General features: G+C 29.9%; 1 protein-coding gene across 1 annotated transcript; it reads left to right on the forward strand.

The window, feature by feature from the left end:
• Nucleotides 1–467: 467 nt before the first annotated feature.
• LOC119688417 (glycoprotein-N-acetylgalactosamine 3-beta-galactosyltransferase 1) lies at nucleotides 468–21,928 on the forward strand. The gene is made up of 5 exons (XM_038103098.1): nucleotides 468–534; nucleotides 649–1,264; nucleotides 4,644–4,737; nucleotides 20,176–20,475; nucleotides 21,648–21,928. The coding sequence occupies exons 1-5, from the start codon at nucleotides 468–470 to the stop codon at nucleotides 21,873–21,875; spliced, it is 1,305 nt and encodes a 434-aa protein (XP_037959026.1). The 3' UTR covers nucleotides 21,876–21,928.
• Nucleotides 21,929–25,152: the final 3,224 nt, after the last annotated feature.

Here is a 25,152-nt window from a genome sequence, read left to right on the forward strand (position 1 = left end):
CAGTGTTGCCCAACTGTTGCAAAAAATATTTATGAAGCACCTGTGAAGCTTTGCAGCAAATGTTGACTTTGTATTGTTTTAAGCTTTTTTTCATGACTTTGTTTACAACAATTGTTTAAAAAAACGCACCCAACATTAAAATGAAAATATTAATAAAAATTCAAAATAAAAAAAGTATAAAAATTAAAAAAAAATACAGAAAAAAACCGGTAGAACTTAGGAGCGCAGCGCCGCTTACTCATTAGCCCAACGGCTTCAGTGTGTACCGTCAACGCCAACAACAGCTGTTGACTTGTTGTTATTATAAATGTTTTGGTTGTTGATGCTGTGATGGTTGCTGAAGCTGTTGTTGCTGTTGTTGCTGCTGTTGTTGTTTTTGTTGTTGTTAAAGTCTTCTTTAGCAAAGTCTAAGCGAGCATATTTCAGTCTTCGGTAGAAACTCAAACACAGTCTTCTGTAGACTAGCAATGGAAGCGCTTAAACGTTTAGGCCGAAATCGTGTGACGCGTTTAAATGAATTTGGCCTCACCAAAGGTTAGCATTATTAACGCCGTAGTCCTGGCGAAGTGAATTTGTTGACTTGTGTATCTAAGTGTTTATATCCTTTTTGACCAATTTTTTTTTTCTTTACGTTTGAATAAATTTCAGCAACAAATCGTCGTAACTATGCACATTTACACACTTTAATCGGTTTTGTGCTCGGTTTTTTGATGGCATTTGCCACTTTACTGTTCTATGACCGCCAGTTGTTATCATGCGAACAAATCGAGCACCACAGCATTTCCACAGAACATTTTTATGATTATTTTGTGAGCAGCGGCTTTGCCGTGAGCAGTAGTAGTAGTGGCGGTAGCAGTGGCAGTGAAAATCTCATCCGTGACAATGAATTTTTAATCACTTCAACACAGTCAACACAAGGTTCAGCAAGTACAGCCGCATCCGGTAGTGAAAATGTTGTGGATTTTGCTGAAATAGACCTGCATCAACATTTAGAGAGCGAGGTGCGCGTGCTGTGTATGGTGCTGACCTGCCCTAAGTACCACAGCAGCCGGGCGGCACATGTGAAGGCTACTTGGGGTCAACGTTGCACGAAACTAATATTCGTAAGTAGTGTTCCTGATGAGGAATTGGGTGTAGTGAATGTCATCGATGAAGAAGCGGATACTTATCATGATTTATGGAATAAAACGCGTGAAGGATTTCGTTATGTACACGAGCATTTTTTAGATGATTATGACTGGTTCCTAAAAGCGGATGACGATACGTGAGTGAGTTGAAAATTAAATGCTTTGTTATGTTATATAGATTATGGTTTTCTAATAGAAAATTAGGTTCTTATATATCAAGTGAGTTAGAATACGATATATAATAGCAACAGATGTGTAGAACGATTAAAATATAATGTCTTTTGATATGTTTAATAATCAAAATTCTATAATAATAAGTTTATTATTAAATATAGTTTTTTATTTCAAGTGAGTAAGAATAGGTTGTCTTAGAATAAATGTGCAGAGTGAACAGAATATATTGGTAGTGCAAAAAAAGTGAATATTACAAAATGAGTGATTAGTTTGCATACGATACTTGTTGTATTGAAATTATGAATAATACAAAAAAATAATATATTGTTTAGAGTGTATAAATATATTATATTTAATCCTTTAATTCATAGGATCGCAACAAATATCTTCCACTCGGTACGATTAGTAGCCAATGGCTTCAACTCTCCCCAGCTTTTCCGCATGTGTAACATTACTATGTCGATTTGCCTTCTCTAGGTGTGAGCAGGTCTGCCCCTTCTTCCGCTATCCATCGGGTTCCACTCAATCGCCATTTTTATGTTGTCACCAATCGGTCTACCCAAAGTGTGGCCGACCCATTCCCATTTGCGTTTTATGATTTCGTTTCTTATAGGAGTTTGTTGAGTTAAAGACCACAGACGTTCATTTGAAATTGTATTTGGCCAGAATTCTTTACCGATTATGCGTAATGATTAAGTTATAAAAACTTGTAGTGCATTGTCGCTGTTTGCCGCTGTAAAAATATAATTAACTTATAAGAATTCGAAAAACATCACAATTCAATCTGTCAATATTAATAAATCTTATCACATAAATGTTGACCATATTCATTAATATGACTAATATTTATCATTTTAATATTAATATGAATATAAAGCGTCTGAATTAAACTTAAAACATTCATAATGCTGTACCTTTTTATTTGATATAGAATTTTATTAAACTAAGAAAAAAAGGAATACTAGGTCTACATGGAGTCCGACATATAGATTCACTTTTTAAACTAACCTAACTAAACAAAAGAATTTTTTTTTTATATTCGATTGTAATAGTAAGTTGCAGAAATAAGAATCTACAGATCCATATTCATTCAGAAAGAAAGCATTTTTTAACACATTAACATTCTGCTTTTTTTTATTGATAATCTATCCTAACCTATCCACGTGCAGAAGTCTCGTAACTACTAATCCTAGAAGTCACTGCACAGTCTGTATGGAATATAGAATGTTGTCTCTTAACCATCATATATTAGCGCATGTCTTATGTGACAGTATAGATCTATGTTAAACTGCATATTCGTGACAAAATTCAGTAAAATCCCTTGTCGGCAGTGACTTCAGAGCACTTTATAAACTTTTACACGAATAGTATTCACACAAGGGAGAGCAATCATTGATCATTTCCAGCCTTATCCATTCCAAACGAACATCATGAATATGAATGAATATCAACATTTGCTTAGGACCTCTCTGCTATCTGTTAACTAAACTTACTGACTTCATTTGGTAATAAATTACTCAATTAAAAGTAGTTGGCATCATTCGAACATAACGTTTTGTTTGACCATCAATGAAATCTAATACTTTTTGGAAGGCTTAAAACCTTCATTTTGAGTTCCCAGTTGTATATACATTGCATGCTTGTTTTTATTGGAGTTGTATAAAATAGAATATATCTACATTCTATGTTGCCATAATCGCGTTTCCTACAAATTCGATTTTCTATTGGTGTGGGATCAATTATTTTCTACAATATTCTTCCTTTAAACGATCGTAGTTCGTTTATATGTGCGCCTCTAACTAACCATATCAGGTTAGAATTATATTAGGTTGTTTTATGTTCGTTTTATGTCATCATAAGATATTTGTGACTTAATACCATATCATACTAAAAGCTCTCAATTAAAAACATTTTTGTTAATACCAATATTATTTGACCATTGACCATATTAACATTGTTTTTTCCTAGTATATTTCAATTGAAAAAGTTTTCGCTGCTCTACATAGATCTTTTTATACTCCTTGTTCAAGAATGAATATGACAAAATATATATTAGACACAGAAATAGATTATATAGAACATCAATTTACATCTACTAATAGTGTATAAGATCTCCGTTATTATTTAAATAAGATCCATTAATTGTTTTTTATTATTTATTTTTTATAATTGCTCTTCCATCGATATCACTAACTATATCATAAAGCACCAAATTAAATGTTAAGGCAGAGGACCCATCATCTTATGCCTGATAGGACATAGAATGGTTTAAATAGTGTGGATGATATAAATCCTAACTATTTACGATGAATTCTCAATTTAATCGAATAGGTGATGTAATCCCTTTCTATTTGATAGGAATACAATTCAATTTGTGACACTTTCCGAAGTGGTGTGTTGTCATAAATTCTCCTCGATTCAGAACTGTTCTATTTTGCTCAATATCTCATTGACAGTTTCTGTGAATTTCCTTCGGATATTATTTTGTATTACTTAATATTATATGTTTTCAATTAAGTAAATTAAGTAAATCTTTCTTCGTTTTCTTAAAAACTCGACTAATATTTATGTTGCACACAAACAAGTAATGTGTATCATTACTAATTACTTTTTAAGACTCTGATCTGGTATTGTTACTAATTTATCGGTCTATACTTAGTCTCTTTCAGTGAGATTTATCCACCTACATAAGTAGTGAATATACGTTTATTGATAATTACTGGCTTTTTGCATACCACTTTTTTGGGTATGAGTATTATAAGACGACAAGCGGGACGTTCTTCCAGTAAAGTTCATACCTGCTATCTTTGTATTACTAAATATATAACAAATTCAATATATCTTTTTCCTACGAATTTGAACAACTCTTCTATTGTTGTTTATAGAACACCCTTCCTTTTTCAGCTTTTGATATTCTTTAAAAATTTTAGCGTATGAAGACTCTTCTTAAGAGTTTACTACAGCATAAATAATCTCTACCATCAAGTCATTAAAGATTCAGCATTCTCTTTTCATCATTGATTTGCAATAGTTTCAAATAGGAAACAGAAATATGGACAAAACATACATCAATAACCAGTCAATCTGTCAAATGTCATATGTCAAATAAAAAAGAATTGCCAGGCGTAACTAAACGTTTTAAAATTATTGCAAAAAAAAAAAACTGAGTAAAAAAAAAACTGAAAACTGAAAAACACAAACATAAATTATTTTAACTTAAATTTTGTTTTTACAGTATTTTTTATCATTTACTGACTTTTACTACATTTACCAATCCATTTAAATTTCTAGAAGATTTTTTAAAAGAATGCTGCCACATTTTAAAATATTATTTTCTTTCAGTTATGTTATCATGGAAAATTTGCGATACATGCTCTATGCTTATAGCCCTGACATGCCCATTTACTTTGGCTACAAGCTCATCCGATACAAACTTGTAAGTATTCAACTATTATCTAAGATTTGGTATGTTATTTTTTAGCTAGTAGCAAAAGAACAGCATTATACTATTTTAAGAAATAGGATGTTTTTTTTTTTTTGTTGTTTTGATTATGGGACGTGTAGTTATCCTCATAGTAGTAAAAAAAGATTGTGCGAATCAGAATGTTTTATTAATTTCTAATCGTCTACAAAATACCAAAACACCAACCTAGTTCGCAGTAAATGTTATAGTCACATCCATAAAGTAGATTACATACAACTTCTTCTATTATAATAATAAATAAAAATGAAAGATTCTAAAGAGTGGTCTATTATCAGTACAGAGAACACAAGAGTACAGAAACCTATTCTTCTTCTTCTTCTTCTTGAGTTAGTGCTATTACGCACTTTTACTCTATAATGGCTGGGGGGCTTATCTCTACCCCACACTAGGCTTTAACTAGGCTAAAAAATCATATCATTTATTTGTCTTTTAGTTGATGACGGACCTTAAATCAGCATATCTCCCTGAGAGTCCAGAAGTGGACTTGAGGATTGTTAGGGCGGGGTTAAGTAGCATATCAACTTTAGTGAATAATTTTAAAGCTCTGTCTTTGATATATTTTTTCACTGAGTCAATCCTAAGATCTCTATGTATGTCCGTTGATCTAATGTACCATGGAATCTTAAACAGTTTTCTTAAAGCCAGGTTTTGAGCTATCTGTAATTGCTTTAAGGTGGTTTTTGAGGCTTTGCTATATGTAACACATCCGTACAGAAGTGCAGGTCTAATTACTTGCGTATAAAGTAACTTTCTGTTTTTAAAGTTGAAGTGATAATTATTAAATAGCGGCTTTAGTAAATGTAGATGTCAAAAAAAAAAAAAAATATGTAAAATAATAAAATATATAAAAAAGAAAACAATATATAGAACTATTTCAAATTTTTTTTCTCCTTTTGATATTGATTCATGATTCTTAATTTTTTGATTCTTATTAAAATGTAATTTAATAATCTATTCATTTCTGTCCACTTTTTTATATAAATTTGTCATTTTATAATAAATTATAACACGAATAATCTTAGTTTTCAGCTTAGTGAGTGTTTATAGTTTATTGAAGTATGCTAGTAATTTAACATAACCCCAAAGAAGTTATGTCGAATAATTAATTCTTTGTCAGCATTACTGGAGATTACACAGTCATTGTTTTCCTAGATATACGTCAGGTTGCATCAAATAGTTGACCTCATATATACGAGAACCATCTTTAATTCATGCCACAAAAATTAGTAACCATGTTATTGTAGAGTTCTCTATTGGTCCTAAATGTAATACAAATTTATTTTAAAAAACATACACCTCCAATTATACCTCCATATTAAAACCGTAACAAATCCAATTTTTGTGAATGCGAGCATGTCTCCTGAACAGTTTATGATTTTTCTTTATTCCAAATGTGACAAAATTGATTATTTACAATGTTCTTTGACTAGAAATGACTTTCATTGCTTAAATCGATATTTTTAAGATCCATAATCTATTTCAAGTTAGTTGATCTATACAAAATCTACACAATATTTCAAAGCTTAGTTCACTGAGTTATGTTACAAACGTACATACTTATGAAGTTTATTTTATGCTAAGCCAAAATGTCCACTTTCTTCATAGCGTTGTCTTATGATTTTCACCCTCACTTTGATTTATAATATTGATATTTTCTAAAAAAAAGAATGTTCCCGGATAGAGCTAAGATTAAAATGACAAAAAAACGTGGTAATTTTGACAATACCTTTAACCATTTGGATTTGCAAAAGCTTCAAATTCAAAAACGAAAAGAGACCATAGAGCACCTTCAATGCCATTGATTAGGTTTGGTTATATTATAACTTTTTATTCCAAAAAAAAAAATTTATAAATTAAAAATCATGGTGAATACCACAATGCAATGGTGAATAATTTTAAACACTTGGATATGCAAAATCTGCAAACAGGAAAACGAAAAGAGACCTTAGCTCACCTTCTATGCCATTGATTAGGTTTGGTCATATTATAACTTTTTATTTCAAAAAAAAAAAATTAATAAATTAAAAAACATGTTGAATACCGCCATGCTATGGTGAATATCTTTAAAAACTTGGATTTGCAAAAGCTGCAAATTCGAAAAGGAAAAGAAACCATAGAGCACCGTCTATACCATGGATTAGGTTTAATAATATTATAACTTTTTATTTCAACGAAATACTAATAAATTAAAGAATATCGTGAATACCACCATGCTGTGGTGAATAGCTTTGATCACTTGGATTTGCAAAAGCTGCAAATAGGAAAACGAAAAGGGACCTTAGCGCACCTTCTATGCCATTGATTAGGTTTGGTCATATGTTATTATAACTTTTTATTCCAAAAAAAAAATTAATAAATTAAAAAACATGTTAAATACCGCCATGCTGTGGTGAATATCTTTAAAAACTTGGATTTGCAAAAGCTGCAAATACGAAACCTAAAAGACGAAAGCAAAAAAAAAAAACTAATAAGCTAAAGAACATGATAAATACCAAAAATAACCTTACACCCATTAAAAGCTGCAAATAGGAAAACGAAAAGGGACCATTGAGCACACTCTATGTAAATGCTCAGATTTTGACCAAGTTATTGCTTTGCAATGAAAAAATCGATGAATTACAGAGAATGGTGGATATTTCAATTGCATATATTTAGAGAAAATTCTCTGCAATTTCTTAAGTTAAATTTCTTCAAACTAATTCCCTTTTCTACTCAGAATTTATTTTAAACACCGCAAATCGGGATCGGTAGAAGAATCGGTTGAAGACGAGCTGTACAGGCGCTAAAACCAGCTAACAAACCAACCGTAGACTTCTTAATTTCAACTAAATATTTCGGGTCATAATTTCTACTAATATTTACTTAATATCAGTAAAAATTGATGAAGTTATTTTAAATGTGACATTAACATTATTATGACTCCAAAAGTTTTAGTGACTCTTACGAACATCAACATCTCTCAAGTCCTTTAAGAGAAGTACATTATTTTCTTTGTACAGTCTGTCAATTCTATGTATAATACTTTTAATATGATTTAAATATATAAATTTATATATTTTACGACTGTATTAGTAATTAAATAAATACAGTAAATTATTACAGACTGTATCATGGTGCTTAGTAATTTTTTTTATTTAATTCAACATTTAAAAACATTAATTATTTCTAGTTTTGAAAGCCACAAAATCTTTACGTTTGTTAATTGAATTTTAATTTTTAAAATTTTTATATCTAATTTTTTTTTTTTATTTTAAATTTGTTTATAATTACGTCAAAACTTGATTATATTGATTTTGAATTTATGTACAAATTATTGCAACGTAAATTAATTCATCAAGATTTATTTTCAAAGCCGCTAAAAATTTAAGAATATTAATAAAAATCACGTAATTTCTCTATGCTAATTTAGTTAATAAAATAAAAAAGCATTTCTCTTTCTGTATTATAATTACTGCTAACTTTCAAACCAAGGGCAGATATCTATAGCGTCATTTTCTAAAATTAGAGCAATCTTTATTAATATTTGAAATCATTGATAGAGTCATTAAAGTATGTTCTTTATTGGGAAGATAAAAACTTTTCAAAATATTTCGCTTCAGATTTTAAGAATCTGAAAGACTTAAAACTATAACTTAAGTCTTAATACTGACTTTATTCATTCTTAAACCATCAATTAATTCTCACTAAAGTTAACTTAGATCCTTAAATTAGCTTGAGACTTAAGTTAGCTTTGAGATTCAAGTGAGTTTTGAGACTTAAGTTAGTTTTGAGATTCAAGTAAGCTTTGAGACTTAAGTCACAGGAGTGATATCGGTCGTCGAAATCTGTAAAGTACTCAGCAGTTGGTTTTCTATGTTTTTTCATTCAAAATACAAATGTTCAAAGAACAAGAACAAAAAATAGTTATAGCAGTAGCTACATTTTTAAACATCCCATCTTAAATATGCATTATCATATCATATCAAGTTATTCTTCTGTGATCCTCATTTCCCAGTGGAGCATAGGGCCTCAGTTATAGGATTCAAATAATATATTTATGTCACGTTTTTTTATATACTTTAGAAGCTATTAATTTTGCGTGAAGTTCAGTTTTAAAACATTTATCGCAATTCAGTAGTTAATCTGCGAAGGAAGGAACTCCTTTATTACCTGTGAAGGAATAACTTAACTGGTCTTATTGCAAAGATCTCCAAGATTACGAACTGGAAATGTTGGGACTTTTTAGTCTGTAGGCATGTATGATTGAATGTGTGAGTTATGCATGCAAATGGTATGGGACATTTGTTTCTTTAGAAGATTTTTCCTCCAGGTTCAATACCAAACAAATAAAAACGTAGTTAATTAAAAAAAGTAGTTAATCTGTACCATACTTTTTAACAAAAGTTGGGAAGACTCATCGATATGCATGTATCTGTATGCCATTTGGATACGCTCCGATAAAAGGGAATTCTACTCTCTCATTCAGATGTCCTGTAGAGATATTGGTAGTAAGATTACTTATAGATTATTGCATTTTAAGTTATCATACTAAAAGATTAAATCTCCCTTTCAATCATACCTGCCGCAGTTGTGGAAAGGACCGTGACAGTGCCTCCCATCTGCTTTGTTTCTGTCCAGCACATGCGCGGAACTGTCTTACCACTTTAGAAGTTTTCTTTTTTGAGGATCTTGGTGAACTACAAGTTCTTTTTTTATATATTATAAGCTTTGCCTAAGGTTCTAAGTGATTCTAATCTCTGAGTTTTTAATTATACGATAAGACAATGGGCCTATAAGCCTTAGTAAATCCCCTGACCTGACCTAAGAATTGAATCTCCCTATTAACGGCAGTGAGACAGTATATATTATTATTATTAACGTCGACTTGTCCATCCCTCTAATCTCATTGACATAGGCATACATATGTGCTGAATAACAACTCATGAAACTTACTAATGCTCTACTTTCAGCACAATACAGTGCAGTACAATACAAATTGAATAAAATTAATTATTCTATTATTCTATTCTATTATTAAAAGATAAAGATTCCAATATCAAAATGTTTTCCTTCGAATAACAATAATAGAATCCTTAGATTAAAATTTGAAAAGATGAAGCATGTAAAAATACTTACCATATACTCTACAACACCGATCGCATGACAGAAAGCAATCATACTCTGTTATTGCACATCTCTGAAGTATTACACACATTTAGACATACAATATAATATCCCTGTAATTAAAGTAATCAATTGGTTTACCGATCTTACATGGTACTGTTTATATGTTATATGGATTTTCATAGCATTGTTCTTCGTTTGATAAAGTGTCTCTGGCATCCATCATCTGTAAACTTTTGTTTGTTATTTAGGGTATGGGAAATTTAATTATATTTAATTATAATTGTATTTATTTTTAACAAAATATATTAACTAATTAATTTGGCAAAATTGCAAACAAAAGAAAATACCTTCAAAATGCATTAAATTCGATGTTACCATCCAAATTCCAAGGCACATATTAAAATGATCACTTCGACCAACCCAACATATAACTTTTCGAATATTTCAGTTTGAGGTAATAATTAAGAAATATTTTTTTAATGTTTTGCAATATATTAAATCAGCCAACATATATAGTCTTCAAATACATGCAATGCAAAAATTTCATTTCTCACTAAACTTGGTCAGAGTCACGGAATATTGTTTGATCAGTCAAGCGGACCTAATCTGATCTGAGTCATTCGACAAGGCCATTACATGAAAGATAAATTTTTATGGCAAAAGATGTTTTTTGCGATTAAAACATTAAGTTCAGTTTAAGTTTACTTGTATAAATTGTTTTTTTTTATTTACTTTTCGTTGACCTTAACGAAAAGATGGTTGTAACAATATCTGTCTCCATTATTCAATTTTTTCTTTAAAAATTTATGTTCCATGGTATTAATAATATTAAAACAGCATAAATTTTTTCCATAATTGTACTGGAATGTGAAAATAATAAAATTTATAATATTTTTAATGAGTAATGGAATAGAGCATATGAAATGAAATGATCTATAAATGTAGCCTATACTAGATGCATGCCATGCTACGCAAAAGCATCTATTTTATATCTAGACAATAAAACTGAAGTTCGACTTAAGTAGTACCATATGCAATTTTCCCTTGACTTGACTAAGCTAGTGATACGTGACCACTTTCTTTGGACCCGTCATAAATATTTTACTTTTTGAAAACTATATTTTTCAAAAACCCAAAAGCTTTGTTGCTGAAACTTCTCTCGGTACCTTATGTCAGTGTTAATCGTCCTTCGCTTGTGGTATCAAATTAAAGTGTGACTGAATCAATGTTTACATAATAATAAAGAAATAGAGAGACAAAGTATATAAAGGTATGATATCCTATGCTCTACAAAGAGAAGAGAACTATTGTGAGTAAATTAATAACATAAAGTTATTGATAGGGAGATATCATTCTATAAGTTGTACTGTATTTTTTATGGTAGTTAATACTAATTAATTATCAGTTGAAGTTCATTGAACTTCAGTGCACATTCTGATGACAATCGACTTGACCATGTATGTTTTAGCTCAGATTTTCAATGATAAACTAATAATATTTATTATTATTAATATTGAGTGGGGAATACTATAATCCTTATTTCTAATCTTATCATCTAAACATTTTTGTCGTGCCTCACATGTGTTTTCTTACTATCTAGCGCATGGAAGGTGTCGATCAACTATTTTAGAAACTTTCTTTTTGAGAATCTTAGCCAACTCTATGACCTCCATCTAAAAAACATTTAAGTCTTTTCTACAGGTTCAAGATGGTTTTCAAGCTTCTGAATTTCTCAAACTTCAAGATAATAGGTCAATAGGCCTATGTTGGTCCTTATGATCGCCAGTGTAACCTTACCTAACCTAAGTGAGGAATACTGCACACTGCGACTCAAGTGATCTATTGTACTCTCCCTAATTGGTTTAAGCAATCATTATGATTTTAATGAACGTTAGCACCATTGACGGTTTTGCATTATCCTACATGTTATAAGTAGCAACAAATCTTTCTCCCAGATTCATAAACCTGTTGCTGCTCCGTTGTAATTATCCAAAGTGAATGTGTCTAAGCTTTTCAATATCCGTTTCACAATAGCGGTCCTATTTACGTATAGATTTGATCATCATTAAAAATATTATTTTAAAAAAAATTATTTGCATTATTGCAGTCGCAGTTATTGTACATAATTCTGTCAATAGAATATGACTGATTCTAGAAAAAATTATTTTCATAAGATACAATATACATATAATTATATAAAAAAAAATAAATTTAATTTTTATCAAAACAAATATCGTGATTAAGTATCGTTGAATGTTAGTTAGAAATAAAGTCAGACCAAATGAACATTAAATTCATGGAAAGCACACGACAGGTCTTAGTCTTGAATTTTAGTATATTCGTAAGTTTCGTTAATATGCTAATAATAGCAGTTAATCATGCAATGATGCTAATAAGCTGTGATTATTAACATATGATTAATTCCAGCTCTTAAATATTCATACCGGCTAGCATAAAATGTACTCGCCTGTCAATCAAACGGCATTTAACGGAACGTGTATCTAATCGCTGATAGAGACACTACTAACCGCTAATGCATATTATAATAAAGAAATTATTACAGAAAAATGCTGAAAAATCTTAATTAATTCATTTAAAAATTCAAAATTAAATGTTATGAACATAAATGAATAGATAAGCGCATTTTAATGGTTCGGGGAAGTTCAGATTTGACCATGAACTTTTTTACAAGTTCATGAGATGTAAATTTTTAATTAATTTCGTTTGCAATAATTTTGATTTAACGCAAAAACACATAGATAGATGAGGAAATGAATATTAAAGTTTTTATTTATAAGTTCCGACATGGCCCTTAACCTTAGGGCTAAATTTATTTATACTCCCTTCAATGTTTTTATAGCATAGTTTCTGTAAATATTAATATTTAGTAGTAATTTGTGACAAAAAATGACATGAAAATATATATTATATAGATTTAATAATTTTTAATTACTAAAATTATAAATGCTAAACATAAAAAAATTAATTTTCGTCTCGGATATAGATGGCGCTTAGACTGTAAAAACATCGAAGTGCATGGATATTCCTAAATTATATTCTAGATATTCCTAAATTATATTATATTATATACATAACAAAATTTTATAACATTATTATCATTAGTTGATAAGTCACTGTGCTAAACATAAAAAAAATGGATTTTTCATCTGGTATATAGATGGCGCCTCTTGCACAAACAATGTACTCCGATATTCTTAAGTTAAAATTCTATTAAAATATATTTCAAAATTTTATGACATTACTACCATTAGTTGACAACTCATTCTGGTGTCCGTAAAATAATGTTTTGCTATTCTCTACATAGTAGATAATAAAAATAGACACATAAAGATCTATATCTGTATCAATATTTATGAGACATTTGTCACAATGAAATCACTTTACCACTATTAGTTAGCAAGTTACAGTAACTTTTACGAAATTATTTTACACAAGAGATAATAAAGATAGTCAGAAATTGATAAAGCACCAATCTTTATAAGATATATGTCAAAATTTGATGACATCACAGCATTTTTTGATAAGTAACAGATGTATATGTGAACAAAGTACAAATATTATTGGACATATATCAGAATTTGCGGTTTAAGAAATATGTTGACACAAAGCATTCATCTAAACAACAAAATAAAATAATCGAAGAAATCTATTATACGAGATAAAGTGAAACCATACTCCCTTAAGTATATTAGTCCACATTGCTGACATAAAGCCCATTGTACATAATATAATTTACAAAATTCGTAGTCCTTGCTTTATAAAATAGAATATTCTATTCTAATGTATAAAAAGATTCAATAATAAAATTATAAAAAAAACACTTCTTGTGTTCAGTGATATACAGTCAGGGATATTATCTGTTTCCTCTGTTATTCACCACATACTTCTAAAGTATTTTCCGAGTTTCGACCATTAAAATCTACTTAAATGTCTGCTGTGTTTAAGCCATAGTTTACTTTAAGCCATAAAAATCGGATTCTATGGGGATATTTATATCTTCGCTAGCATTCCATAAGAATGAATATTAAATGTTTTGAAACTTTTAATAATAGGTCATTTGATATATTCTAGAAATATAAATGAGACGTGACACTGTGATCGTTGCGTCTATTGTGCACCAATGGACTACGTTAAGAGCAATAAAATTCTATTAACAATTCTTTTTATAAACCATTTATTTTATTACAATCTGTTAACAATAATTGACAATAAGTAATATTTATTACGATCTAAAACAGCAAGGCGCTTATGGACTATGCCCATTGACATATCTATTTATACTTAAAATAGAAATGTGTGACCTAATACATATCTAAGATATCTCTCGAAGTTTTTCTTCTCAATCTTGTAGAAGTACTGTGCAACCAACCGGTTTGGGTGAATATATATGCGATGAGCGTATTTCTTTATAATACGAGATACCACTTCCTTGTGGAAAGCCAGCTTCTATTAGGAAATTAGTAGAAGTATATGATTTATATTTAACTTTAAAGCTTCTTTTCTGCAGATACGATTATAGAACTGAGTGGACATTTGCAGGTAATAAACGGCGTTCCTATGTATGAGCCCCTTACCACAGAACAATATTATCTGAGCTCAAATGCATATCTGATTTCATTCTTTATACTATTCATTTGCTCAATAGTTTCATGTCCTTCCCTAAAACCAAACCGGTGGAAGGGTATAAGGTTTTGCCCGTCAAAGACTGGTTTCAGTTTAAAAGCAGAGTTCTTTCAAAGAGTTTAGATAGAGTTGGCTTATTGGTCTGTATGAAGAGGCAAGCATAGGATCTTTGCCAAATTTATTACCCAGTATAATCATGGATGTTTTCCACTTTGTTGAGTAAAAGCCCAATTTAGTAAAGGCATTAAAAAGTGATAAAATTGTGAAAAAAATGTTGGCCAAAAGGGGTAAGTTTTTTATCATGACGGGTGAGATGTTAACATGTCCCGGAGCCTTTTTGTAATCTAACTTGTTGATGATTATTTGAACAAGTTCATTGGCTGTAATTTTTATGTCAGAAGTTGCAGAAGTTTGTTGAAACACCTCTTTTAGGTAATCAGCAAATGTATTAAATTTTTCTTCATCGTTTCGCGCTCAGTTTCCGATAGAGTTTCTCATTGGAAAATCAGTTTCCAAGGGGGAACTGATGCCTTTGCACTACGTCCTCAATATCAGACTTGCATTTTGGTGCATTTTTGAACAAAAATTTTTATAATCACTTTGAATATCAACTTTAATTAATCACATATTGGCCATTGTTATTTATGATCTTCTTCCACTTTTCGGGTAGCTTCTTAATTTTATCGGTCTATTACTTTTGTGGTTTATCGGTGGAAAATTTGATAAAAACTAATTATTTCAGTGTTTTTGATTTTTATTTTCTTACATGTGAATAATGTCTTACTGAATAGCCAAAATGATATGAGAATTTCGTTTAATGGGTGCCCTTCAGTTTCACTTAAATATTTACGCATGTGATAATTTAAATATGTGAAGTTTTAAAAAAGTGCTTCCAAAAAATGATCAGCTTTTACTGCATTTTTTTTTTATTATTTTTTATCAACAAAAAGATAATTTCCGAAACTTCTCAGTATTATGCCTAACTTCCTTAAATTAATCTGTGCGAGTAATAAAATTTTTATAAATGTACGAGTAGATAAAAAGTACACTTGCCTTGAGAATTTTATTGCTTCACAAAAACGTATTCGGTGCAATAAAAAATACATTATTTAGTCAAAAAAAAAGGCCTAAATTTTTTTTTTAATTTTTTTTTTAAACTTTTTATAATAAAAATGAAAATTTAATTAACTTCTCTTATTTTTAATTATTGCTTAATTAATTATTACCTCTTAACCAGTCTGAACTACAAAGGTTGCGCATTTCGTTTCGAATTTGAAGCTTTTTAGAACCAGCAACGTTGGCAACATATGTATCTGTCCATTTCTTCGATACTCATAATATTTTTACCTTAAAAGTCAGACGAAACCTGTCTTGAGATACATGTTCTAAGCTCCTCTTTATGTGTTCATTACTAACTTTTTTTACAAATATATTTATTTAATATTCTCTATTTATACCTTTTATGGCCTATACTAGTTGAAACCATGTACGTTTCGGAGATGCTGGATACCAAAAATGTTTGTGGTAATTTTTTCTTCATTTATATCTTCTTAACGACTACCGTCCGCCTGATTTAAAATCCAAAATAAAAATATTTTAAATTCAATTTCGTTTTCAATATGTTAATTAATATGGGTTTTTTGTTGTGGATGTTAAAAGATTGTTGCTAAAAAATTAATTATAATTTAAAAATTTGAATATTTTAATTTTTGTTTGTCTTAATTGACAGTTGCAACGGTTTTTGCATGGAGATATTATGAATACTCGACTCAGAGGTTCTCTTGTACTCAAGAATAACATTAGAACGCAATTATAAGAATAATACAAAAAATAATTTAACAGATATTTTTAGATATTATTTATATTTTATATATTTATCAGTAATATATTAATTATTAATTCCAGTAGAAAACAACAATTCTAACAGGTAAGATTTTATTTTTGAACTAACTAGACAAAGTACTTATATTAAAAACAGTTTTCGTAAGTCTGTTCATCAAATACTCCATGGAAATAACATCTATTTAAAGATAAGATTTTTATTCCAAAACATAGTCATGGCATCATAGATGCAGTGCTCTATTAAAACCAGCTTTCGTAACTCTTTAATCGCATAATCCATACATATAAGACCTTATTAAAACAGTTTGCAATTACTTGCAGCTTGAAATAAGATAAGTCTTCATTGGGTTCCGGATCACAGGGGAGTTTTGGGAAATGAACAAGCTGATGAGCTAGGCAAAGCTGCATTAAAAATTATTTTTACAGACACTCAACCCTTTTGTGGGTTAAATACAAAATAATGGGCCAATACAAAATAAATTATCAAGTAAAGAGAGAATCATATAATAAAACCGTATACCTACAAAAAAATACTAAAATTTTCAAACTGTAAACTGTTATAATTATAGTTATAGTTATAGTTATAGTTATAGTTATAGTTATAGTTCTATAGTTCTATAGTTCTATAGTTCTAGTTATAGTTCTATAGTTCTATAGTTCTATAGTTCTATAGTTCTATAGTTCTATAGTTCTATAGTTCTATAGTTCTATAGTTCTATAGTTCTATAGTTCTATAGTTCTATAGTTCTATAGTTCTATAGTTCTATAGTTCTATAGTTCTATAGTTTCTATAGTTCTATAATAGTTCATAGTTCTATAGTTCTATAGTTCTATAGTTCTATAGTTCTATAGTTCTATAGTTCTATAGTTCTATAGTTCTATAGTTCTATAGTTCTATAGTTCTATAGTTCTATAGTTCTATAGTTCTATAGTTCTATAGTTCTATATAGTTCTATAGTTCTATTAGTCTATAGTTCTATAGTTCTATAGTTCTATAGTTCTATAGTTCTATAGTTCTATAGTTCTATAGTTCTATAGTTCTATAGTTCTATAGTTCTATAGTTCTATAGTTCTATAGTTCTATAGTTCTATAGTTCTATAGTTCTATAGTTCTGTAGTTCTATAGTTCTATAGTTCTATAGTTCTATAGTTTAACTGGAAAGGTCTAGTTAAAAACTGAAGAAGTTCAATGAAACCCCATTTTACCAAAAATATTCAGTAATTTATAGTAAAGTTATTATAAATCAATGAGGTATGTCATGATAAGCAGTTAAATAGTTAAATGCTAACAAAGAAATTTGAATAGCACGTGATAGTAGTAAAAAAGATAAGCGAACAAGTTTGAAATACAAAAAAGAGACCGAAATATTTTTAGCTTCAACGTTATATTTCAGTAACTTAATCAACAATTTTTTTGTTTGTGGGTTTAACATAATTTTTTTTTTATTTATGCTAATTATTTTTACATATTATCATATTTGTTGTAATAATTTGCGCGCTTAAAAATATATTTTGAAAAACACTTAAGCAACAGAATTAATGTTAATATAACTCTAATTATCTAAAAAAGGTCTTAAAGTTATTAGCACTAAAACACCCGACAGCTTGTAAACACAAATTTGTCAAAAAATATATAAATATATATCATAAAATTAAGATATTTTCCACGTTCAAAAAGTTCATTGAGTAAATGCTACATTAAATCATATCACAGAAGCACGTCTTGATCAGAGTCACATTTAAACAACTATTTATGTCTGTTGTTCTAGCCAGAGTTATAGGGACCAAAGGCCCAAATACTGTAGAATAACGTTCCGAGAAGTTGTTATTATTATTATATAGGTATTATTATTATATATGTAATTTAATTACCAATATACCTTAGCCACGAAGTCTTAAGTCACCCTCACTTCATTGTTGTACCTTGGGAATATATAATCGCCGCAAGTTAAATATTGTTTTTCCTGTGAACTTCATTTCAAGAAGTCATGAATATTTCATTCATCATAATATTATAATGTGGATTATAAGTAATTTACTGATAAAATTGTTAAAGAATAAAAGCAAGAACTGATGAAGAATTTCTTTTGAAATAAAAAATTTATTGCTATAAGATCATGTATCTGATATGATGATAATATAATATGATAACTTATGACAATTATAACAAAAACGAATTTTAAGACATCATTTCTATGCTCAAGGTGGAGTATAAAGCCTCCCTTATTTCTTATAATTAGAAGTAACGATAAATAATCTGTTGTTCTAAACTAGCATTTATATTATATAAAGATTTATGATGACAATTATGATAATTACTTTTGATCAACTATGGTAGAGTTCCTTTCTTTTTCTGTCGACGGTAGCCATTCTTTAAGCGCTATATTAATCTTATTTGGTTAGTTGACATAGTTTAAAATATATCTATATATACTATAGTACAGTAGACACCCATTATCAGTTCCAAATCTACTACTCTGTCTTTAAATAAAGACAATTTTTGCACCATACCAATGATATTCACATTAATACTTCTAATACAGCAAGAAACAGTGGATATAATAAATTGCAGAATATTTGTATACTCAACTTGACAAAGATCAGTACGAAAACTTATACAGTGTATTTGCTATTAGGTAGGTTGGAGTGGCGGCCTTGTTTACCAAGAAAGCCCACTTGAGCACAAATAATGGCCCGTTGTGGTACCACAAGGAAAAAGCGATGTTCGTATATAGATAAGGTGATCAGTATACGACCAAAGTCCAACAGAGAGGCAACGACTCCCCCATTAGGTGAAGGAGAACCAACCCGACAGTTCTATGAATCTAGCTAGGTCCTTCACATTGTAGAATGACAGCTCAGTCAGATCAGTCAGAAAAGGGGCCCTCAAGATTTTTGATCTTCTTCTGGCTAAAGATGGGCACTGACACATGAGATGGAACACAGTTTCCTCCTCGTCCTCAAAGCCACAACCGCGACAAAGGTCATTATAAGGAAGACCCAGTCTCATTGCATGCCTCCGTATTAAGCAATAACCAATCAGCACCGATACCGTAGTACTGAGCAGATCTCTCTTTAGTTGGAGCAGCTGACCCGTACGCTTTTTATCCAAGTTAGACCAAATCGACCTAGAAATGTGACAACTAGGCTCACTTGACCATTGTTGCTTAGCAATGCTTAGATATTTTTGTTTAATTGCCAGTTTAGCTGTTGCAAGTATTTGCTATTACATTAAAAATTGTTGTATAGTCCTTTAATTATCCTCTAACCATGTACACCCTTTTCTATTAAATACTCTTCACAAAAACGTACGATTAAAGCTATTCAACACCTTTTTTTTAAGTAGTGATTACTCGTCATTAAAAAATCATTAAAAGTTATCAGATTAATAAATTAATAAGATCACTTCAGCATTGATTCAATACATGAAAATTGATCAATAACCTTTCTGTAGCATTCGAATTCTTAGCCAAGAAAATAGATTCACATCTACCGATATCTGAAACTAACTTCTGTTTAAAAGTGATTTAAAGTAGCAATTTAAAGTTTTAAATAATTACAAAAAAATATTTCATAAATAAAAATAGAATATTTCAGATATAATAATGAATTTGTTTAAAATTCTATTGAACTACTAATTTTAATAAACATAGATGAGTCACCAACAAATCTTGGAGAATAGTCTAAACATTACTGATTAGTTTTAATATATATCTTTTTATATGTTATAATATTTTTTACCCCATTTATTTTAATTAATTTTTAATTTAGTAAATAAATATTTACACATATTTCTAGCCTTATATGTCTGGTGGTGCAGCTTATGTCTTAAGTAAGGAGGCTTTGCAGCGTTTTATGGAGTCATCATTTCACAATGAAGCAATATGTCCAAAAGCACAAAGATTTGGTGCAGAAGATTTCTATATGGGCGTTTGTTTGAGGAATGTCGGTGTTTATATGGGCGACTCGCGCAATGCATTAGCAAATGACAGTAAACCAAAATTCTTCCCTCTGGACTTATTATCGTATATGGAACCGCAATGGAATACAACAATAGCAGATTGGTTGATTGATATGACACCATATCCAGTGGAAGTGGTAAGATTCAGCACAACGTACATTTTTCGTTTATTAATAACTCAATAATTATATATCTAATAAATTATAAATTAGTAGTATCAAATTTTTAATTAAATGAGTATACAGATTGGTACTTTACAAAGATTTTAGTAATATGTAATATTTAGTTCCGATGATCAGCGATTGCCCCTGACATGTCAAAAACGTTTGAGTAATCCCAACAGCTTCAAAAAATAACAATACTATATTCAAATTTTATTCCTGGATTGTTATTTGATTTTTGAAAATAATTGTTACACTCACAGGACACTGCCTTATTGATAGAGATATCGATTAAATTAGAAATCCATTTAGTGACTACTACACTAGCTCAGTGTCAAAGAGATGAAAAAATAATCTTATATAATCTGTTACTGCGCAGCATTCACCATAAGTCGATTGTGTTCTTCAGAACTTTTAATTTAAAATATTCACCTAAAATATCTTTAACTGAGACATTAAAGATATAGCCTGCTTTACAAAGCAGTTATTGGTTTTCTACTCTACAATGCATTAGCTCGTTAACTTAAATTTATAGAGGTTATTTGGGCTTGCTATTACATTTCTTTGTGACACCACAATTGATCTGCTTCTGTACACATAGGTGAGTTATTTGACATCTGTTACACTGATGTCTTCAAGAACTGGGTAAAAAAAAAAGAATTAAAAACTACGTACTTTATGGTTCGTCATTTTGAAAATATACTAAAAGAGTTGGAATATATGTTCAATGTTCTCCATTGCTGTCGAAATCTCTTTCATTGCAGATCTTGACATTTTTTTCATTTAAGTTAATTAGTTTTTGTTCTTATTATTGGCATTATAATATTTGGTTAGCATATAGTTATTATATTTTTTTCAGTCTAAAACCACTCTCTAATTAGTTCCTTCCAACAGGATTACACTGAGATTCCAGTACGGTTTTCTGACAGGACATTTGAACCTTCTTTACCATCTTAATACATCGAGGCCATCTCGAACAGACCTATTAATAATTTATCGATTTATAAAAGTTTCATAATAACTAAATACAATCGAGAAATATTTACTGATTTTTTTATTAAAACAATTTAATATTTTAAAATTTTAATCCCACAAATATCAAATATATCAAAATGTTGACTATATTAAAATATCATTTATTATTTTAGGGTTTGGATTGTTGTTCGAATTATTCCATTGCGTTCCATTATACGGATCCAAATGATATGTATGCTTTTGAATTCTTAATTTATCGTTTCCAAGGGTTTGGTCTCAAAAGACTGCCAGAATCTTTGCCAAGGAAATTTTCAGAAGCTGAAGTACAAGATTTATTCCAAAGCGATTTGGAGACGACAACTGTTAGTATGGATGACACAACATTGCCTGACAATTTTTAGAAATAATTTTGTTATATATTAATTAATTGTTAATGAATTGTATTAAATTGTATATAGACTATAAGATTTTTTATATTTATTATTTTTGTAAGAAAAGATCTTAATTCCTTTGTGAACGTACATTAAATAAATTTCGTGATAATTATGTATTTAAATAAATTTTTTGTGATTGTCTTTCATTTTATGTGAGTTAACAGATACTCGGAAGCACTGTAAAGGAATGTAATCATCTTTCAGGAAGAAATGCACGCGATAGATCCGGGCATGCTGGTATCCAAGGTATTGAAATGACAAATAAACTCTATTCATTCGGCGCATAGAAAAAAGAAAGAGAACTCTATTAGGAAAGGTTACTTAGACTAAAACAATCTATACTTTTAGGGACTTACAACCTAACAAAGAATAACCTAGGAATTATTACGAGATCACTAACCGGTCACTGTAGATTAAATAATCATTTAACAAAGTTAGGAATCCAATTCAGCTTAAACTGCAGTTTCTGTAGAGAAGAAAGAGAAACATAAGCATAAGAAGTGCTAGGGAAGTGCCCGGCACTGATGCACAAGCGCAAAAAACACCTAGGAGAGTATTTCATGAAACACGGGATTCAAGTACACAAAATATAGGCTCTATACTGCCTTTCTTTAAAGAAATCGGAATTGGAAAAACACTCTAATCCGACTAATGGGCACAACAGATTTTTTAGGTCGCATTATACTTTCCCTTTTTTCATACTAGTAATAATACACCACACGCATTAATATTATTTTCCCTAAAAATTTGAATATTTCTAGCTCTACAACATGCGCTAAATTTCGGTTTAGTCAGATATTTGTCCTGCATTATTCTCTACTCTTCGATATATTGCTCTAATTTACTAATTTAGTTGCTGTTATGCAAAGATCACTAAAGTAGATTAACCGTCTACGTAAGACATCTCTATTTCTTGCTGCTAATAACGTGTTCTCTAGAATCATTTTTCACGTATGATTATCGTCTATTCTTTAAATATTGTCAACCTGTTCTAACCTGTACTAACCAATCTTTGATAACTATAACTACTTTTACTTTTAATTAAGTTCAACAACCTAAAAATATTTCTGATTCAGAAATCTCTGCGTTCACATCTATTCGCTTCAAAACTAGTCTCGTCATGTTACTTACAAAAATTTTTAACATTTTTTTAACTTAATTTGTTATTATTCATACGTGGCAACGGATATTCTAACCATTTTGAACAACTGTACCTTGTATATTCTTAGCAGAAACTTTAACATAAAAGATTCTTATCAGCAAAGTAGGTCTTATTCACCGTATATGAGTGGTCCTACACTCGACTATCATTACTTATAGATACCCCAAAGAAATAAAACTCTCTTTCTTTAACCCATACGTGATTGACATATTGAAAATAAGGCTTATCACTTAATTGTGCAAACTCAACTATTTTTAAACAATATTGTAACGTATCATATCTGAGACATGTAATAGCTCTTTAACTTTGAACACAACTCTCAACACACCATGGGCTCATATCTTCTAGAGGAGCCATTTTGAATTGTTTTCTCAAGATATAGTTATGTTTCTTTAAAGGAGCTCATAGAAAAATTGTTTGTCAAAATAAAATAGATGAGGTCAGGAGGTGTTCCATTTGGAAAAGAGTGGTCTACCTCCAGCTCGAAAAGTACCCGGATTTTGTAAATAAAACACACAAATTTAAATTTTATTCCAAATTTATATTATCTCCTTCAAAATATGCTCCTTCTGAAGCGTTACACATACGCCAACGCTTAACCCAATCTTCCATACACTTTTCGTAGGCCCGTGAAGGTATGGCTTTTAGTTCCTTCGACGAATTCTCTTTTACCGATTCAATCGACTCAAAACGCTTACCACGAAGGGGCAATTTGAGTTTCCGGAACAGGAAAAAGTCGCACGGCGCCAGGTCTAGCAAATATGATGGCTGAGCGATGACAGTGGTGCCGTGTTCAAATTTGTACCATATGTCCAGAAAGGATGTACTAACATAGGTAACAAAAAAAAAAATTTTAAAAAAGGTCTATTACTTAAGGAATAGTTAACAAACAACAAAATCCGGATACTTTTTGAGCAAAGGTATATGTCTCATGTATATTATTTATCTTTCACATCAAAAAAATTATTCGAAATAATATGCCATATCCGATAAATTACAATAATCAGCTAAAGAATAATATAAACCGTGACTATGATGCGTTCAACCCTGTTGTTTTACTAGATCCTAAGGATTTTAACAAACGTCGTCACTTTGAATGATTTATTTTATTTTAGGTATTGCCGAAAAATGTGTTTTATAGATGTGAAATGTCTAGATCATTGATCAGAAATCAATTAGGAATTGTGCTCTACTTAATGCTAGAGTATATGTTGAATAGTTATTGGTAAATTAAAAAGACTACTTTCGCAATATTAGAAGTTCCCTTCACCTCTTATAAATTTTTACTAAGAGTCAATTATGTCAATCAATTAATGAAACAGTCAATCAATGCTAAACGATTTATACTTTGAATAAACATATCTTACACATATCTTTGACAAAATTCGACATTATTATTTTTCCTTTTTTAACAACTCGATACCTCTCTTGTAGAAAGATATTTGTTTGGACACACAATAGACCTTAGTTTAGGTTGAGGATTAAACAAGTCTATTACTCCATGTTGCAATTTTTTTTATGTTTGCCCAAAGGTAGTAATCGCTGGATCCAAATCTGGGTGTAGTTTATGCAATTTCGACATTATTGCCATCTCGCAGAATTTTTTTCCTTGTGGACTCATTTTTTCATGATCTGGTCCAGAATAATGACACCATACCCTTATCAGACGACTGTTGCGTCATTGGTCGCTTTGAACGGCTGTCATGGGTTGCTATCCAATCAATTGACTAAGGTTTTAACTCGGTAATGATGGTACAACGATGGTTCTATATATCAGCAATTGTGATATATTAAGGCTAAAAATTAATTTTATTTTATTTTTTTAAGAAGTTTCAGAAAGCTCTCTTAATCATAGACACATTGTTGTTGTTTTCTAAACCATTTTAAGCAGAACATTAACTTTAGATGGTAACATGAAGATAATAAAAAAGGTTAAAGTATATATATTAATGTTTGTATTGTTGAATGGAGTGAGGTTAAATAATCAAAAATTAATACCAATCATTTGGATATAGTTAGTAATTCATAAGAATAATAATAAAGTTAAGACTCAATCGCCTAGAATAGTTATTAAGCGAACAA

Source organism: Teleopsis dalmanni, chromosome X, assembly GCF_002237135.1.
Source record: "Teleopsis dalmanni isolate 2A chromosome X, ASM223713v2, whole genome shotgun sequence".
In the NCBI taxonomy this organism is placed as follows: domain Eukaryota; kingdom Metazoa; phylum Arthropoda; class Insecta; order Diptera; family Diopsidae; genus Teleopsis; species Teleopsis dalmanni.

Coding starts and splice junctions, on each gene's coding strand:
- LOC119688417 (XM_038103098.1), top strand. CDS start 468: ATGGAAGCGCTTAAACGTTTAGGCCGAAATCGTGTGACGCGTTTAAAT. Junction 535..648: donor TGAATTTGGCCTCACCAAAG/GTTAGCATTATT, acceptor AATAAATTTCAG/CAACAAATCGTCGTAACTAT. Junction 20,476..21,647: donor CACCATATCCAGTGGAAGTG/GTAAGATTCAGC, acceptor TTATTATTTTAG/GGTTTGGATTGTTGTTCGAA.